At 39.9% G+C, this 12667-nt stretch overlaps 2 protein-coding genes across 2 annotated transcripts; one reads left to right on the forward strand and one right to left on the reverse strand.

Annotated features, from left to right (window-relative positions):
• Window positions 1-245: 245 nt before the first annotated feature.
• On the forward strand, window positions 246-7603 carry zdhhc15b (zinc finger DHHC-type palmitoyltransferase 15b). Its single transcript, XM_069171748.1, has 11 exons — window positions 246-417; window positions 791-817; window positions 934-1028; window positions 1155-1275; window positions 1565-1634; window positions 1948-1980; window positions 2066-2186; window positions 2342-2474; window positions 2655-2781; window positions 3119-3237; window positions 5068-7603. Exons 1-11 carry the CDS (start codon window positions 300-302, stop codon window positions 5109-5111), a joined length of 1008 nt encoding a protein of 335 aa, XP_069027849.1. The 5' UTR covers window positions 246-299; the 3' UTR covers window positions 5112-7603.
• Window positions 7508-12663, reverse strand: uprt (uracil phosphoribosyltransferase (FUR1) homolog (S. cerevisiae)). Its single transcript, XM_069171749.1, has 7 exons — window positions 12135-12663; window positions 11271-11313; window positions 11116-11185; window positions 10904-10966; window positions 10174-10335; window positions 9413-9511; window positions 7508-7892 (listed from the first exon to the last, which is right to left on the reverse strand). Exons 1-7 carry the CDS (start codon window positions 12353-12355, stop codon window positions 7786-7788), a joined length of 765 nt encoding a protein of 254 aa, XP_069027850.1. The 5' UTR covers window positions 12356-12663; the 3' UTR covers window positions 7508-7785.
• Between the last annotated feature and the right edge of the window lie 4 nt (window positions 12664-12667).

Consider the following 12667-nt stretch of genomic DNA (forward strand, 5'->3'; position numbering starts at 1 on the left):
TCTTAATAAATGTATTGCCAGTGTACAGTGTCTATAAACAAAACCTACCTGTGACGGGTTCACAGGAATTTGCCATTAACCTGTGACGCAGCACCTATTAGCTTATTTTATAAGATTATAAATCATATTCAAGCAGTAAAAGTAACGAGTTCGTTACCGATGTAAAATAAATAAATAAATAAAAGACTAAAAACACGGGTCTGGGCATTTCAGTGCAGTGAATCGCTCCCCGATGTCACGGATGCATAAATCCCAGGAATGGTAGTCGAGCGCAGAGGAGCGCGGAAGACAGATGGACTATGGCTCTCTCCAGAGGTTTGAGATGCTGTCAAAGGGTTTTCTCCTGGATACCTGTTCTTATTATTACCGCCGTCGTGCTGTGGTCGTACTACGCCTACGTCTTTGAGCTGTGTGTCTGTAAGTATGACCAGCTGGCTTGGTTTGTTGTGATTTGCAGCGTTTCACCACTGATTACCGCACAGCGGTGTTGACAACAAATATCGTGATAGACCGAGCAGGAGCTAGCAAACTAGGCGGAAGTGGTTTCGGGTGTAGGCTTTTATTTGGTGAACATGATTTTTAATTTGATATTGTCAGCATTAACTCCGGTTTCATGTAACTATTGCACCGTTGTTGCTCCCTGCTAAACCTCCAACCTGACAATCTGGCTCGTCGTGTAAATAATGTTCCTCTATTGGACGTGTTAGTAGAAACAAGTAGCTCCATTGTTTCCTGTTTCTGGCATCCAGCTTGTGTGTTTTTTTTTAATGCCATGTTCTTGTTTTAACAGTTACACTCACCAATACAATGGAAAAAGGTAAATTACCCTCTAATTTTTTTTATTTTTTTTTTATTTTTTTTTTGCTAAGTTCATGTCACGGTTGTTTTGTATATCATTGTTGTGATATTATTTTGTATATTTTGTGCTTGCAGTGGCATATCTACTGGTATTTCATGTGTGCTTTGTGATGTTCTCCTGGACTTACTGGAAGTCCATATTTACCCCTGCTGCGACACCTTGCAAGAAGGTAGCCTAAGCGCTGGAAGATGAAAGCCTGAATATAAAACAATATTCTTTTTTTTCTTTTTTTTTTTTTGTATCATATATTCATATCTGTTGTTTGGAAAAAAAATAAAAATCTGGTGTGTTTTAGTTTCAGCTTTCCTACTCAGACAAGCAAAGATACGAGATGGAGGAGAGGCCAGATGCTCAGAAACAAATCCTGGTTGATATCGCAAAGAAACTGCCCATTTTCACCCGCGCTCAGTCCGGAGGTAAGTTTTCCTGTCACACACATTTACGTGCCACATGTCAAACCCACGAGGCAGGTACGATAGCCGCCGTCCGTCATCTCGCACATAATCTGTGTGTGGTGAGAGCAAGTAGGTTAGGGCAATGGCAGCTTCGTGTGCGATCTCGAGCGTCGCCGTCCAGCGCAATCGGCCCATGTATCTCTTTCATTAGTGCTGATTGCTGAGAATAAGTTCTAGGCTGCAGGAAGGATGTGAAGGGCACGCTCAGCTCGAATGTCGTTCCCTCAACTGGTCATCCTCTTGTCTCCAGCTATCAGGTTCTGCGACCGCTGCCAGGTACTGAAGCCCGACCGCTGTCACCACTGCTCGGTTTGTGAAACGTAAGCCAGCCTTTCCTCCCCAATCCATTGATCTAGAGAGGTCGCCGTAGGCAAGGAGATATTTGTTGGTGATAATTAGAGGATGTTGCTTTGTTGGCCTGCTATCTCTTAGAAACGATATCTTGATGATCAATCAGTGCTGTGGATTAGCAAAAGGAATCGGCAGGTAGCCAGAGAACATGTTAAGAAGGCTGTAATAAAAGTTGGAAGTTTTATGATTTGAGGAATAGTATTAAGGTATTTAATGCTTTAACATAGCTGCCATACTCTCTAAATAATGGAGAAAAACAACAACTTTGTTTTCCTTTTATAGGTGTGTCTTGAAGATGGACCATCACTGTCCCTGGTAAGTTGTAAGTTAGCCTACATGTCAATGTTAATGAACTCCTGTTATCATTTTTTTCTGACCCCAGAGTTTCTTTCTCTTTTAGGGTGAATAACTGTGTTGGTTATTCCAACTACAAGTTTTTCCTTCTTTTCCTCTCCTACTCGATGTTGTACTGCGTATTCATCGCAGCAACAGTGTTTCAGTATTTCCTCAAGTTCTGGGTGGTGAGTGTCATGTTAAACGTTTGATAATGCGAGTTTCAGTCACTATTTCCTTTTTCAAAACAACAGAGAACAGGGCCTACTGTCTTTGGTTATGGCTTTTTAAAGCCACCCGTTTTTTTTCTCAAGTTTCTAGTTCTCCTGTTTCTCTCTTTCAGGGGGATTTGCCAAATGGGCCCGCAAAGTTCCATGTCCTCTTCCTCATGTTTGTGGCACTCATGTTCTTCGTCAGTCTCATGTTCCTCTTTGGCTACCACTGTTGGTTGGTGGCCAAGAACAGGTCCACCTTAGGTGAGGGTTTACATATTTATCGGAAAACTTCTTAAATTCCCTATATTTACCACTAATGTCATAAATGGAGGACCTATTTGGTCTTTCTTGGGTCATGAATTCAGGTTGTTTACAGAAATAGGCATGGAGAAGTGAAGCGTGAAGACATGTTCTTACATACAGGTCTTTTTCCTTTCCCAGAGGCCTTCTCGGCTCCAGCTTTTGTCAGTGGACCAGACAGAAATGGCTTTAATGTCGGTATACGCAGAAACCTGCAGCAGGTATTTGGAGAGGACAGGAGACTGTGGTTCATCCCTGTCTTTACAAGGTGAGTTTACTTTCAGGAGACAGCAGGTTAGATGCATAATTAACGGATGGCAATTGTGAACCTGTATACTTGAGTTGTTGTCCTATAATTTTTTTTATTTGCAACAGACAGACAATAAAATTACAGAACCAGGTAAAAAAATAAATTGCAGTATTTGATAATTAAAATAGTAAACTGACTATTCAAAACATAAGGGATAGTTGATTGGATAGACAATATGAAGTTGTGATTTTACAGGTAGAAGTGTTGGAGCTAATAAATAAAATGTTGAGTTGGCTCAATGGTTGGACCTTTTGGTCATAGTCTTGAATCTCCTTTTGTATCTCGTATCTGTCAGCCAAGGGAACGGCCACTACTTTCCCTTGAAGGATCGGAGTTCTGAATCCCAGAACCCCTTATTGGCGAATGAGGACATGTGGGATGAGTCAGATGATGGGTCTGAGGAAGGAAGCTTGGGTGAGTTTAATTCAATTTTTATCTTATTTATACTTACACACACTGTCTTTAGTATCCAGAACACAAAGGTTTTTCAATCTTGCAACTAAAATATATTTTACATTCAAGTTAAATTAGACGAATCTTTGTGTTGTGATAAAGATCACCCGATAAACTGGGTCAATATTTCTCATTATCAGAGTCTAAAGAGAGTTGTGGCGTTTCACCAAAATATATAGGACCTAAGAAGTGTGGTTCTTGGCTGTAAACTCCTGTAGATAAGATTTATGGCATAAGAAATCCAAACTTTTTCCTTCTGGAATTATTGTCTCTCATGGTGTGAAAACAGTCCATTGAAAGCATCTTCAAAAACAAAATGTGTGTAGCTCTTTACCCAAAATCTTTTATGTGGGTAATTACTGTGTATTGGGAGGTAATTTTCACCTTGCAAATTGCTTTGCAGTTTCCTGTGGTAAGGCTGTAAATGCCAAACAAAATAAAATCAGAGCCAAATTCATGCAGGCAGCTGCTGACTTTAAACTCTACTCTCAAAAAAATGTTTTACCCTCTGCACACAAATGAACAGGTACATGAGCGCCTGTGTCCTATAAGCTGTCTGTGTTTGGTGGATTCCTCTGAAAGTTATGTCTTTTATTGGTTGAGAGTAATCCCAATTCTACTCACTTGTTTTAATGCCTTGGTTGATAGCAAAATATTTCTGAAAGCTTCAGTTGCAGGTAATTTCATTTCTATGACCGACGAAATTACCATCAGGGACCTGGAAACGCATCAATACAATGCATGCAATACATCATCCCAAAACTCATAAATGTTCTACTTCCTGACTTGGAAGGTTTGTATTCAAACCAGGGATACACGTAAACATCTGCACGTTATTGGTATTAGCCAGCAAAGGCATTCAAATTACATATTGAAATCAGTATGAAATAAACATCTCTGGTGATATAGCAGGAAGATAAAATGACACTTTAATGATGCCTATATGCTTGAGGCGATATCCCTGGTGTGAGGGTGTGCATGCAGCGTGACAGAGGGTGCAACAATATGTCTGCAGTGTGATTTTTTTTATTTTTTTAATTAACAAATTTTTTTAAGTGGTTGAAAGGGATTGCAAATTTGCTGTTTGTAATGATTGTTACAGGGAGGGCCTCATCTAAGCCTGGTTAAGTAGGAAGGATCCGCCAGTTATTTTGAAAAGAAAATGGTACATGGAAAATAAATATTGGCAATGTTTTACATAACAAATTAATAGATTTAAGTAGAGTTCTTATTTTGCCCAGTCAATGTGTAAATCGTAAAAAGCATCTGTCAATGGGCCATCACATTAACAGTAGGCATAGTAATAAGGTAATTCCACTGCAGGAGATTCATTGTTCTCTGCAATTAGGTGGAACAATAAATGCTTATATCGGTTCTGGCAATCCGCAAAAATTGTCCGAAAATATTGCAAAAATTTTGTGCATCAAAACATTAAACAAAACAAACCAATACCTGATGAAAGTCCCCCTCTCCCATTCAGCATACGCAGTTGGAGGAAGAACACACTTTGCCGCTTTGGATTAAAAAGGCTTATTATTGTGCACTTTCTCTGCTACAGCAATCACATCAAACCACAACAGATTTATACAACATTAGTTCAGTTTCAATGACCTGGAGGCATCAGTCTCGGCCTGTGTAACTGCTGCTGTGTTTGGATTGCAACCGTAATATTCTGCCACCACCTGGTGGTCATATGAAACACACCGTTAACCATGACCTGCATCAGCTACAACAAAACCACTAAAAAACATGATGCATTAGCATGCCGAAATGTCTTTTCTCTCATTCCAGTTGGAGACCAAGATCCATCTGTTACCATAGAGATGGAGGAATAATTTACACTGGTACAGGATATGAGGACCTAAATCACACACACACTGTACCACAAGGTAAATGCATTCCAAATCATGTGGATGTTCGGACATGCTGAAGGGGGCCAAACGAGTGGATTAAAACCTGCATTTGGACTGTCATTGCCAATTTCCCCCTGCTGTTTTACATAATGATGAAAAAAGGAACTGATTGGATGACCAGCGGCAGCATCACCTCTCCTCTGTCTGGATGGATAAACAATAGCATCAGTGTTATTTGGAAGAAGAAGAAAAAAGAAAAAAAAAAAGAGTCGAACATTACCTCACTTACAAAAAGGCAACTGTTATGTACCACAGAAAATGTACTGTATTTGCCTGTAGTTGTTGATTGTGTTGAAGGCACCGGTCCCAGTGGGTTTGTTACTGATACTTGGGGAATTAGGAAGCTTCTGTCTGGCACTGTGCTATTTTTGTATGCCTCTGTTTCAGAGCTGAGTTTACAGTGTTGCACCTCTGAGCTTGGCCTTCACAGGGTGGTATCTAAAGCGACCCCACACCCATAACGCTCCAGAGGTCTCTTGGAGTGGGTCAGTTGTTTGAGCTCTTACCATTTTGGGGTTTGCAGCATATTTAACATAAGATTTAACTTTATTTTTCTCAATGATCATTAGCATATAATAATACCTGACTTTATCTGCGCCTTATTAATGCAACTATTCCTCTGTTGTGGGAATCAGTTTCTCCTGAGAATGTATCCTCCTGCTTGTGAGTACAGTGTGCCAATATTTTAGGCACATATTTATGGAAGAACCTATCATATAATGCTTTTATAGACTATGTTAGCGTCCCTGTTGCAGTTACAATGGCATTAACAATGCAAACAAAATAGATTAAACTTGAGTTACATTTAACTCCTGAATATTATGGCACACTTAATATAATGTTTATAATTTTTCAGAGTAGTCATGTGTTGAATATATTGTATATCATGACTTAAATGCTGTTGGCTGCATTGCTGCTTTTAAAAAAATGCAGTTATCCGTTTGATTTTTTTAAAGTTAGTCTCAAAGACGTGTTTTGCCCTCTTTGGCGGCACCTGTGGCGACAAGCAGTAACTGCAGCTGTGTTTTTCAACTTTTCTGGGACAGAGTCACCTGTGTGGCGTCAGTCAGGTGGCAGTTGATGAGGGATTTGAAGAACCAGTCTGTTGCGTCGTTTCGCTCCGCCTACCCTCTCTGGCAGAACAACTATTGCGCCACTTGCGCAATACCCCAGAAGTGTCTCCACAGACACCCAGCTCGTTCACTTCACAATACTGCTAATTGAAGGGCTGTCATCCGTGGGCCACAGCCTCGATTATCATTGGGGTTACCTGATACGGCGATAGATAGCGACAGACATTTATTTAAATGAAAATCTTTGAGATGATTACTTTAAGTCTGAGGAGAGCGTATGAGACATACCGTGATAGACATTTTTTAAAAACAATTATCACGATCTTGTTTTCCGTCATATCAGCCATCCCTAGTGAGATTACACTGAAGTGTGGATGCAGGATGATGCAAGTGAAGTGAAAGCAGCTTTTATCATCGGCACAAAATCATGCACAGGCGAGGACATAGGTGCTTCTATGTCTGTTTCCATCTTTGATCTTTTTAAGTATTCATATAACTGTACATGTATACACTGACTGATCCTCATCCACTGGTTGGTGCAGGGCAATGGTCTTCTGTAATATGATGTTCTGATTTTTTTCTTTTTCTTTTACCCGTGTTTACGTATTTTAAATTTTTTTTAATACCAATGAAACAGATCCTCCTCATCGAGACTGTTTGTTGTATTTAGCCGGCGTTCTTAGTTAAAAATCATTTCTGTAATCGAGTTCGCCTATTTATCAGTACGAGTAAAATCTTGAGACTTTATTGAGCCTTGATGCCGTTTGATCTTGACACTTTAAATTGATTCATTAGATCGGTTTTTCTATGTTGGGTAAGCCAAATTGAATGCTACTCTTGTCTGAGAAAGGCTTCTGTTTATTTATCAATTAAATCTGTATGTTTTTATCCGAGATCCGATTTGGTGTTTGAAAGCTTGTATAGAAATGTTAGGAAAGATCGAGTGTTTCATGTCATCTCGTGTCTATTTATTGTTATAATGTTCTGCTTTTTTTCCCTGTCTATTAAGTTAATTCACACCTGCTGCTGGCAGTGTCTGTATATTTTGATCCATTAATTGAAGCGATGTGTTTTTATCAAATAGGACATTTATAGCATGAGACGATGAGAAATTACACCCAGTTGGCAGACCAGAGTTAAATATCGCTGGAGTAATATGGTCCCTTTTGAACGGTTTGTTTGCATTATGTGATTGTGGCGCTTCCCTCTTTCATCACCCGAGAACTACCAAAAATCCCAATCCAATTTCATTTGCTGTTCTGTCTGTAAACAAATATAAATTCTTTATTGATCCATCAGTTGTTGTAACATGCAAAATAAAATGATCCAAGTTGAACTCTTTATATGGTTGAGTCATTTTCTTTCAACAGCATAAGCATACACCGCAAAAACATAATAAATCAGAACTTTGTAATTAAGTTGCAGTGTTTGGCACAACAAGGAGAACATGAGAAACAAGACATAGTATAGCAAAAAGATACCCAAAGCAATTTGCAGATCATGTTCCTCAGGTTGTCTTCAGTTTAGTCGGTGCCGAAGTACCTCTGTCCGAAATGTGTCGGAGCCACCGGGTGAACCTCTGTTGTCAAGATGGTTATATCGGGGAACTCCTGGATTATAGATTTAGCTCCTGGAAGAGACGTAAACATCAGGTTACGTTTTTAAAGGCATCCTAATGCCTTGACGTGATTGTTAGGAGTCGGTAAACACAGCCGCAGCAACTTGACTATCTAAATTATTTTCTGATGCAAGATTGCCAGGAAATTCATGACTGGATGACAAATGTCCAGAAGGAACGACTGAACTCCTGCCAGCCTCAGCTGCTCTGTGGCGAGTCTAAGCACAGCTGAGTTGTGACAAGACACGGATAGTCTCGGGCTTCAGAAAAAAACTTGTGAACACAACTGGGGCTGTAACTAATGATTATTTTCATTGATTTTCATTATTGATTTATCTATTGGATGTTTATTGATTAATGGATTAATTGTTTGGTCTTGAAAATGTCAGAAACTGGTGAAAATGTCGATCGGTGTTTTCCAAAGCCGAAAGTGTCTTGTTTTGTCCTGACCAACAATATTCAGTTTATTATCGTGGAGGACTGAAGGAACCTGAAAATATTCACATTTAAGAAGCTGGAATCAGAGAATGTTTTTTTTTTTTTTTTTTTAAATGACTCAAAATGGTTAATTAGTTGATTATCAAAATAGTTGACCATTATTTTTCTGTCAATCAACTTGTTGATTCATTGACCGATCATTGCAGCTCTAAACACAACATACTGTCATATCGACAAGATGTTATGGCAAACCTTTTACCAAGCGGTGGCTTTCCTTCATGACCGGCTGTTACAGAACAGCATCATCATTTATTTGGAGGCTGTTTTTTTGTCTCTGCTATCCCCTGAGGGAAATTTCTCTTTCTGCTCCACTATGTTTAGCAGCTAGTCTGGTGTTGCTACTTCATCCGTCTGTCGTTTGGTGCTGAGCCGGTAGTGCACAGTGGGTTTTAAGTGCTTTTTCGATGAAAGCAACGGTCTGCTGTGGCCATCAAATTTTTTAACATTGTCAATAGATACACTGTCATTATAAAAAATAAAAAAAACACTGAGAGCAGCTTTATAGACACTGGTAACAGACAGTGGGATGATTCTGCTGCCATTTTAACATAATAACATTAAAAACATTTTAACACTGCAATGCAAGTGTTTTAAAAATACTTTATCCACTTCAGAGTAGTAAATGTATCATGCCCTTCACATTTGTTTAAGTGGAATCTTTCACCTGACAGATTCACTAGAAAAAAAAGGTTAAGGGGTTTAAAATCATTAGAAATCCTTCTCTGGGAAACCATCAGTATTTATATTCAATGTCATGGCAATCTGGCCAATAGGTAATGGAGCGAAAACTAGATTATATGACCACAAATTAACCAATAAATTCCAATATTATATTTAAACCCTTAAAAATGGGCTTTAACCAAGTGCAACCCCATTTTCTAAAGCCAGTCGTCATTAGTGGTAGAAAAGCCTTGTGTTTGTAATATACCAGCAGTGTGTTATATGAAGACAATGACAGCAGATTCAGGACTGAGTGTTTGATCTGTTGGGTAAACAAAAGTAAATGGGTGATAAGCTGCAGTTGGCTGGTTTACCGTGAGGCGTGGAGAAGAGGCTGAGCAGGATGATGTGTTTGGGCTGGACTCCGTGTTCGATCAGCACCCTCACCGCCTCAATCACAGTGTTCCCCGTACCTGCACACATACAGAAAATGTAAGGTTACTTGTTTGCCTCACGTTCACCTGTTTACAATGTCATGTCATTTACAGAAATGAAACAATATGTGTTCATTTAAAATTTCATTTATAAAATGTATATAGCTGCTGCATTATGCAAGAGTCTCAAAAGGGAACAGAGTTGCCCGATGACTGATCTGCTCATGAGTCTGGGCTCTTGACAAGCTTTAATTTCTCCCCCTGTTAGCATGCCTTAATGAAACCATATGTTCCATCATTCTGACACAGTACAACATACCTTCAACCAAGCTCGGCCACCAAGGCATTTTTTCAAAAAACTGAGAACAGAAAAATGCTGCTTGGTTGGGAAACAAGGGCTATTAAGCTACTATTTTTGTTGGCCCTTATTATGCTATTCAGCAGCCTGGTGGCTATCTCCCAGGCAGTGTATAATTTCCCCCATGAGGGCTATAATTATCAGAGCAGTGTGAATGGGCCTGTATGATGTGGTAATGCAGACTTGGTGGTGAAGGTCAACTCAAGGGAGATTTCTCAAAATGAATAAATACATAAAATTGGATTTGCATTTGCACAAAACTTGGACACCTCTTCACATGTATGTGCCACTGCAGGAGGTAAACTAGAGTTACTAGGAGGATAAACTGGGCTCTGCTACTTACTAAGAATGGGGTACATGAGCAGCACTTTTCTTCTATACACATCTGGGGGGAACTTGGCATAGTAGACCTTGGCTTTCTGTGTCTCTTCATCACTCTGGATGAGGATCTTGCCAATGCGGATGGAGCGGCAGCAATCGCGGAGACCCTGCTCCATGGCCTCACCTGTGGGAGGACACAGAACAGAACAGGGTCGAAAAGGTTAAATTTGTATTTTGGGGGTGGTGTTTTCTCCATCAGTGGGGATTTCCAACAGCACTTCATGTGATATGTGTCAACTACCGCGCTCCTGATGAGACACAAAGGAGCCCATGTGTGTCTCATCATCATAAAAATCATAAAATTGGCTGAATTTGTTCATTTTACTCTTGCAAATCTGACTGGCAAGTAGACAACATGACCAACATTCCTGATAGTCATTCAAGGACAATAAATTCAGATTTTCTCTGAATACAAAGTGAACTGTGCGTGTTCTGCTGACTGAGATGCATTCAGAGACCAGTGCAGAAAGGTATCCGTCTCAAACACCTCACGTGATGTGGATCTATTGGATAATTCATTATTTTCAGTTTTACGGGGAGAAAAGAACTGGGTGCTCCTAAACAAAAGGTTATTATAACCTGATGAATAAGTGAAGAACAGTATGTACAGCATGAGTACATCGTTGGCATGTCCTTAGACAGGAAAGGAAAGGCTCTAATTTGGTAGGTATGCTACAGCAGCTTTAACTCACCGCTCCTCATAATGCTGACTCCACAGTTGCCTCTTTCAAACTTGACACCGTCATACTTGTACCCTGAGGGGAGAATGAAGCAGCAGCAGTCACAAACGTAGTTCTGAACAGGCCCACTCCATCATATATCACGCTGGAGGTAAAACAGTGACGAATGGGAACTCAAGTCCTTTTTTTTTTTTTACTCTCTCTGTTGTTGGAGAGAGACTCACCTGTTGGTGTGGTCACAGTACACTCTGAATAGGGGAGCTGATTCAAGCCCTCTTCAACTACTAATCTGATCTGTCATTGAGCAAAAAAGGGATACGCATTTTAAACGTACACATACACACAGTTACAGCATGTGGTAAGTGTATCATGATCTTACCAGTCGGTCTGCACAAAACACAAAATCTCCTCTGCTGGTTGTCCTGGAAATATAAACATGAGCTTTATTAGATTAAACGTGGTTATTGTTGGTTACTGGTGATCTTATTTCTCCTTCAGATTAAAATCTGAACATGATTGCGTGGAGCTGATAGGGGTTATCCCTTATTTTGGATGGTATTGGGTAACATGGGGCTGCAACTAACAGTTATATTCACTAACGATTAGTCTGTCAATAATTTTCTTGATCAAAATGGCAAAAACTGGCAAAACGTTTTTAACCAGTGTTTCCCAGAGCCCAGTGTTCAGGCCGACGGGTCTCGTTCTGTCCAAACAATATTCACTTCATAATTATGGAGGACAACAGGAACGTGAAAACGTTCAAATTTAAGAAGTTAAAATGTGAGCATTTTTTTATAAAAAAAAATACTTAAAACAATCCATTGATTATCAAAATAATTGGGGATTAGTTTTGTGTCAATCAGCCACTACAATAAATGACTAATTGTTGCATCTTTAGTTCACACAGATATTCTTTTGGTCCCGGTACAAAATTATAAATCATATTGTTCTTGATGTCGTGTAAAATTGTGTCATTGAAATTATTACGTCAGCGACTAAGAAACTGAATTTAACCCTTCAATACCCAATGTCCCTTGACTTTACGTGATTTCATTCAAATTAAATATATATTATTTTCTTCTTGGCCATCACATTTATCTACTAATTATATTGTCCTGTAAAGACTGTAAACACAGTTAAAATATTTCATAATAGCACCTAGAGTTTCGTCTTGAACTGGAGGTATAAATAACTTGATTTTTTTTGTGTGTGTGTGTTTTTTTTACGGTGTTGTCAGACTCACTTGTCTCTGATTATTGTCTGTAATTCACGGATCTGGTCGTTGAGAGGAAGCAGCTTGAGCTGCGGTCCCAGGTCGTCCTGGCTGACGGGCTGAGGCTCAGAGTTGGACAGGACTGCAGCGCTGCTGCTGCTGCTGCTGTTGTTGTTTGCAAACCGTACTTGCTTCATCGGGTGCTCTTGACCGCTGTTGACATTGTTGAGCTGCTGATTGTGGCATGGCATCCTGAGAACGAGGGCGGAAAGGCTTTGAGCTGAAGCCGGTTTAGCGTCTCCTGACCGGGCGACCGTTACCTGCTGCTACCCGACGAAGGAGACAACGTGTTTTTCTTCCTGTAGCTTCAACTCCCGTTTTCACGGCTTACGCAGCTACCGCATGGAGACCGCCCCGCCGGGACCGCATTCATAAACGTGTCGGTACTCTACCACGTCGTGTTGAAGTCAATTTAACGCCTGTTATTTCCTTAAAAAAAATAAAATAAAAAAAAAAAAAAAATCGTAGCGGATAGCAGACTTTTTTTTTTCCGGTTTTTTTTG

This window comes from Embiotoca jacksoni, unplaced genomic scaffold (genome assembly GCF_022577435.1).
Source record: "Embiotoca jacksoni isolate LCO1_2020_lvr unplaced genomic scaffold, fEmbJac1.0.p SCAF_5, whole genome shotgun sequence".
Lineage (NCBI taxonomy): Eukaryota > Metazoa > Chordata > Actinopteri > Embiotocidae > Embiotoca > Embiotoca jacksoni.

Coding starts and splice junctions, on each gene's coding strand:
- zdhhc15b (XM_069171748.1), top strand. CDS start 300: ATGGCTCTCTCCAGAGGTTTGAGATGCTGTCAAAGGGTTTTCTCCTGG. Junction 818..933: donor CACCAATACAATGGAAAAAG/GTAAATTACCCT, acceptor TTGTGCTTGCAG/TGGCATATCTACTGGTATTT. Junction 2,475..2,654: donor CAAGAACAGGTCCACCTTAG/GTGAGGGTTTAC, acceptor TTCCTTTCCCAG/AGGCCTTCTCGGCTCCAGCT.
- uprt (XM_069171749.1), bottom strand. CDS start 12,355: ATGCCATGCCACAATCAGCAGCTCAACAATGTCAACAGCGGTCAAGAG. Junction 11,314..12,134: donor CAGACAATAATCAGAGACAA/GTGAGTCTGACA, acceptor TTATATTTCCAG/GACAACCAGCAGAGGAGATT. Junction 10,336..10,903: donor AGTCAGCATTATGAGGAGCG/GTGAGTTAAAGC, acceptor GTCCTCCCACAG/GTGAGGCCATGGAGCAGGGT.